The 6,000-nt window shown below is 35.1% G+C and overlaps 1 protein-coding gene across 1 annotated transcript in view; it reads right to left on the bottom strand.

Annotated features, from left to right (window-relative positions):
* LOC103204055 (contactin-6) overlaps positions 1-6,000 on the bottom strand; it is a gene marked incomplete at its 5' end in the record, with an annotated part of 246,435 nt that overhangs the window by 171,317 nt on the left and 69,118 nt on the right. Inside the window, 3 exon segments of the mRNA XM_007949175.2 lie at positions 442-592; positions 3,287-3,416; positions 5,155-5,291. Of these exon segments, the coding sequence (XP_007947366.2) occupies positions 442-592; positions 3,287-3,416; positions 5,155-5,291 (418 nt within the window).

Here is a 6,000-nt window from a genome sequence, read left to right as displayed (position 1 = left end):
GTGAATTCATTTTGTCATGGGGTGAACACCTGTGTAACTATTTAAAAACTACACCACCAGGTGTGTGCATGTGAATGTTTCTCCATTGTGTAATGTTCTTCTAACTGATTTCTCAGCAGGCCAGGTTGGGAAAAAGGCTTCAAGGTGAATATAGAAAAAGGATTTTTTTTTAAAATAAACATATCTATTACAGTTGCATGAATTGATGACACTACAGCCAAATTCCGTATGAAGGTCTTAGCTTTCTCCTTTAGCTTTATCCTTAGCTCTTTCCTTTTATGTTTATTATCATTAGGAAACATTTTGGCATCTTTTGATATGCAGTTAAAAGATTACCATAAGGAAGAAAATTTTGGAAGATGTGACAAACTCTAAAATTTTGGAAAATATTGTATTATGTAATAGTTCAAAATATTTTTAATAATATGAATACTGAGTTACCTTTGACTTTGTCTCAAGCTCTCTGTTTCTCTTTTCCAGGAAATCGTTGCCCTGGGAAAAGCACTGGGCTTGCATTCGATAGCGATATCTCCACCAACTTGAACAACTGATATTTTCTTAATAGGATTTCTGAAGAAATTGGGAGCTGAAGCTAAAAGCAAAATTAAAAACAAAATTTTCAAATTACTCACGTAATTAACACTTAGTGACCAAGAGGTAACATTTTATTCAATATAGAATCTAATGTTTTATCCAGGATTATTTCTTAAGCTATTTTATTCATGGAATTTTGGAACTAATTACAAACTTAACATTCTGGAGCCTTTGATTCCATTTGTAAAATGACGATGACAATAGACATTACCCAGAATGTTAGCATGAGGATTAAATGAGATATGTCTGGCATAAGATACGTGCTTAATAAAAGTAATTTTATTCATATAATTTTAGGGGTTATCAATGTAGTAAAGAAAGCAAAATGTCCCTTGAAGAGCAAATTAGAAAAAGTCACATCCTTAATGGCATTTACAACAAAAAGAGTGAAGGAGATGGCTCCATAGAAGGGGGGAAAAAAAAGAGTGAATTTTGATACCAGTTTGGGAAATCTTTTACTCTATTCTAGCCAAAATGGTGATCTTAAATACAAATATATATCAAGGGCAATGAAATGCCACTGGAATAATTCAGAAATGCTGTGTCACTAAGTTAGATTTCTTCATGTAATACTTTAGCTAGTAACATGCTAACAGCCTGGCTTCTGCAGAACTGAACAGGCTTGGAGTAGAAATTAAAATAAATAAATAGACTTTTATTGAAAATACAATAAAATATCATTAAAAAAAAACTTTTCAGACTCGCCTTTTTTTTGCACTAAACACATGTTGAGCAAATATCAAGTTTTGAAATTGTGTGAAATTATCAGATTGCCTGGGATGCCTCCATTGTCTTTCCATTTTATCTCTGTCCAATCTCAAATACTCACTCCCAGTCTAAGGTACAATTGTACTGGAGTACTTTCAGATATATCATGATATCTCGTTCCCCAGATTTTCAGTAAGTCTTTCTTTGTCGATCACCTGAATAGTGTATGCTCGTTGTTCTGATTTCAGCTTAAAAAGAGTGCTCCAGGTGTATATGTTCAACTTCCTGTTCGTTCTGATAACACCTACTAAATTCTTTATTATAATAGTACCATATTTTAAATTTTGTCATTTTTTTTTTCAGTGAAACTATAGCTTCTATAAAGATAAGAACCACTTTACACTTGATAATAATATGTTTAGCGCTTGATACATAGTAGGAGTTCAATAAATAGTAATGGGTGAAAAAATGAACAAATCAATGAATATTCATCATAAAACTTTGTCTGTGGTTGCTTTATCTTTCCTCCCCCCCCCACCCTTTTTTTCCCTTGCCTATAAGAAAGCCTTATGTTGCAAGATATTATCTATGAGTCATTTATTGTGACATAAACCACTGATTGGCTCTCCCAAAATATTATTAGGCACCTTCCACTATTTGTTGTTGTTGTTTTTATGTGCCATCAAGTCGGACCGACTCATAGCGACCCCTCCTTGGGTTTCCGAGGCGGTATCACTGCGGAAGTAGATTGCCCCATCTTCCTTCCGAGGAGTGGCTGGTGGGTTTGAACTGCCAGCCTTCTGGTTAGCAGTCAAGTGCCCTAGGCACTACGCTACTATAGGGACTTATTTCCCTAACCTCACTTGAAGTATAGATATTTATGTAAACGAGTTCTTGTCAATGGGACATAAGTTCTCTTTGGGGGCTCAGAATTTTTTTTTTCCTAATGAGATACAGATGTGGTCAGTACTATCTTTATTCTGCCTTAAGTATAAACTTGATGTCTGTATATACAGCAGACATCTTGTGACCATGAGGCTACAATACAGTATGAGGAAAAGGTTCAAAGAATAACATGACTAAACAACAGTACCATCTACAGCAGTAGATAGCTTCTGGTCTACTCCTCAACCTTTTGTTAAAAGAAAAAATAAATCTTAGGGTTTTTTTTTGTTTTTAATTAAGAGTTTTCTTGGGAGCTCTGGTTGCATAGTGACTAAGGCACTTGACTGCTAACCAGAAGGCTGGTGGTTCGAACCCACCAGCCACTCCTTGGAAGGAAGATGGGGCAATCTACTTCTGTAGTGATACTGCCTCGGAAACCCAAGGAGGGGTCGCTATACAATAACAACAACAAGAGTTTTATTTTCTTGTAAGTTTTTATTTGCACATGAAAGCATTCCTACCAGTATCTTTTGATTTGTACTGAAAACCTCATGGTAGAATCAGCTCTTAAGGTGCCACCTCTGGTTTGGAAGCACCCAAGGTGAGCTCGTCCTCAAACCTTAACAGATTGCCAAAGCAAAATAAGAATAAGAATTAACACTTGAAAATCAGGCTAAAAGTACAGCCTGAATTCTTCTTAGAAGCAAGGATAATAAGATTTACTTTGGACACATCATCAGGAAATACCGACTGCTAGAAAAAGACATCAGGTTTGATAAAGTAGAGAGCCCACAAAAAAGGAAGGAAACTCTCAGCAAGGTAGATTGACACCATAGCCAAAAGAAAAGACTCCAGAGTACCAACAGTCATGAAGATGGCCTGGGACTGGGCAACATTCTGTTCTGTCATACATAAAGTCTCCATGAAGCAGAGCCAACTTGGTGACAACTAACATTTTGTAATAGATATTTCTAATTATGTTGGGGATATTAACTTCTAATTTGCAAAACGAAAAATAAGAAACTGGATTCAGATTGTAAATAAGCATAGTTTGCCAAAATGACATTTTGAATTATCTGGTTATAAATGAATGACTTACCTAATACTTTCAATTCTGCATTTGCATAAATGGTCTGATACTTGTTTTCTGCAGCACATTGGTAGACACCAGAATCTGACACATTCAACATTGTTATAATAAGTGTCCCATTTTCTATTTGAATTCTCTCCTACAGAAAGAAAAAGGCATGTAAATGTGCTAGTATGTTAACATAGGGAAAAAGGGTCACCTTTGAGCTACAGCAATGCCATTATATTATCTTAACAAATATACTTAAAAAATCTGTGCATATTTATGACATGAGATACTTTTATGTATAAAAATTGATACTTATGAAGATGAGCCTAATAGACAACAAGATCCTGAACAGCTTTTGGAGTTTTAAAAAAAAACGAAAATATGCTTAGTATAATTTTAGTGTTTAGTGTACTTTACGGTACTTGATTTCTTTGAAAATTGGCATCTCTGCACAGTGTGTATGTTAACTGTCTATTATCTGGTACACAAAATCATTTGGAACACACACTTCACCATTCCAATTTTTCCAGAAAACATAGTTGACTGAATAATATTATACTTGGTTATCATAATTAGAATATTTCCTTGGCTTCCCATCCCAAGTCTAAAAAGAATTTGGAATTTGATGATTTGGTTCATTCTCAAATTGAATCACAAGTTGAAGGAGCTGAAACCTTCCTTTCTGTCATGTATTATAAATTACGCTTAAGTAGCCAGAATCTGTTATATTGCCTCTTTTGGGACATAGAAATACAATTGGAAGTGCCCATAATGAAACAGCTTAACAGTGCAAATATAACTTAAAACTAAAAATTTCAAGCTACCTATTACTATCCTCTGAAGTTAATAAAAGTAGGTTTGGGGAAATAGAAAATGTTATAGGCAAAAGACAGGCAGGAGGAAAATACCACTAATGCTGAGACAAACAGCAGCATTACAACAGATGTTCTTTGTATCTTTGGCTGTGCCTACATGTCCAAAACAAAATGGAGTATTTACACAACTATCTGTACAATTTGATGAGAAAAAAGCTTGTCTCATTACTTAGATACTGAAGGAAAAAGTATGCTTTATATTGGAACATGTCAATAACTTCCTCAATTCTTCACTTTCCTTTGGGTTTAGAGACAGTCATAAGTTTCTACAAGCAATAGATTATTGGGTAATGATTGAAACCTTAGGTCCTGGACTCTGATCAATGTAGACTGCAAGTTCTAACCATTACTGGCTGCTATATGACCTTGCAGAAGTGAGTTAACCTCTTTATGGCTCATTTTCTTTATCTGTATAAAGGAATAATAATACAATCCTTCTCATAAGGTTGTCATGAAGATAAAAGAAGGTAATTAATGCATGGGAAAATATTTAACACAATGCTTGGCTCTTATGAAAGTCCAATAAATGATAGCCATGATGATGATTGCTATGAAGAATTGACTCAATGACAACTTTTTTTTTTTTTTTTTTTTAATATTTGTTTATGTATTCATTTGAGGAGACTCCACAAGTTCCGGAGTTGGGTTAGCTGTAACCTTTATAGAAGCCACTCTACAGGCATGGATTTCCTGTGGTGGCTCTCAGCAGGTTATTAGGTTTCGAGTTTTGGGATGTTGATGATCATGATGATGATGATAATTGAACATGGATCTACCACAAACTTGCTCAAGTTCTTTTTCCTCTTTACTTGTAGTTTTCTCATTTTAAGATGATGAGAGTAATAGTAATAACAACTTTGTGATTTTATTTAAAAATTAAATAAATCAATGGCTACAGAGTATGCTACATTTGCTGGTACATAGTAACCACTCAATTAACATTAATGGTTATTGTTAGTAACAAAATTCACCTATCAGAGTAGGTAAATTTTTAATATCAACATAATTACTTACCTCTGGATTGAGGTGCTCTCCATTCTTTAACCATGTGTAGCAAGGGTTTGGCTTTCCACTAGCTTTGCATTCCCAAAACAAGCTGTCGTATATAGACAAGTATGTATTTTGGATTTTTTGTTCCCATTCTGGAGGGGCTGTTTCAAAAGAAGCAAGAGCAACCATTTGGCAAGGCAATTTCCTAAGACATTATGCTATAACCCGATGGATACGGAAATCAGAAGGGCAAGGCTAACTGGGATTACTCATGCTTTGAGGGAGGAGAAATGCAGGGGATTCAATATGGGATAATAAAACTCCTGTTGGAAATATCTGTGGGCATTTGGTTCAGGTTAATGTTTAAATGCTGCACCTGTAAGCAAGTTGGAAATTGTGGAGAAAGGTCAAAATGCAGAAGAGGGCCAACGGATAATTCCATGCCAAATATTAGTGAACAGTTCAAAAATGTATTCCAAATCTAAATTGTCTGTGGGCAAAAATTCATTGATTATATTTGGTCTAAACTAACTATAAGTAAATATACCTATACCAAGAAACCCACTGCCATCAAGTTAATTCCTACCCACAGTAACCCCCATTGGGTTTCTAAGGCTATAAATATTTACAGATACAGACTACCTAATCTCTCTTCTGCAGTGTGGCTGGTAAGTTCAAACTGCCAACCTTTGGGTTAGCAGTTCAATGCCTTAACCGCTGTGCCACTAGAGCTCCTTAGTGTACCTATATTGTACACTATTACAATTCAGCTGCTTGAAGCAAACATCAAATATGAGTTTCATCACCTTTTGGTAGCCTAATAACCCAATTAAACAGTTTTCCTAGCTAAACCTCCTGACAGGCAATCGT

Source organism: Orycteropus afer, unplaced genomic scaffold, assembly GCF_000298275.1.
Source record: "Orycteropus afer afer isolate SDZICR_OR568_19922 unplaced genomic scaffold, OryAfe1.0 scaffold00241, whole genome shotgun sequence".
NCBI lineage: Eukaryota > Metazoa > Chordata > Mammalia > Tubulidentata > Orycteropodidae > Orycteropus > Orycteropus afer.
This window is presented reverse-complemented; position numbering and strand designations above follow the sequence as displayed.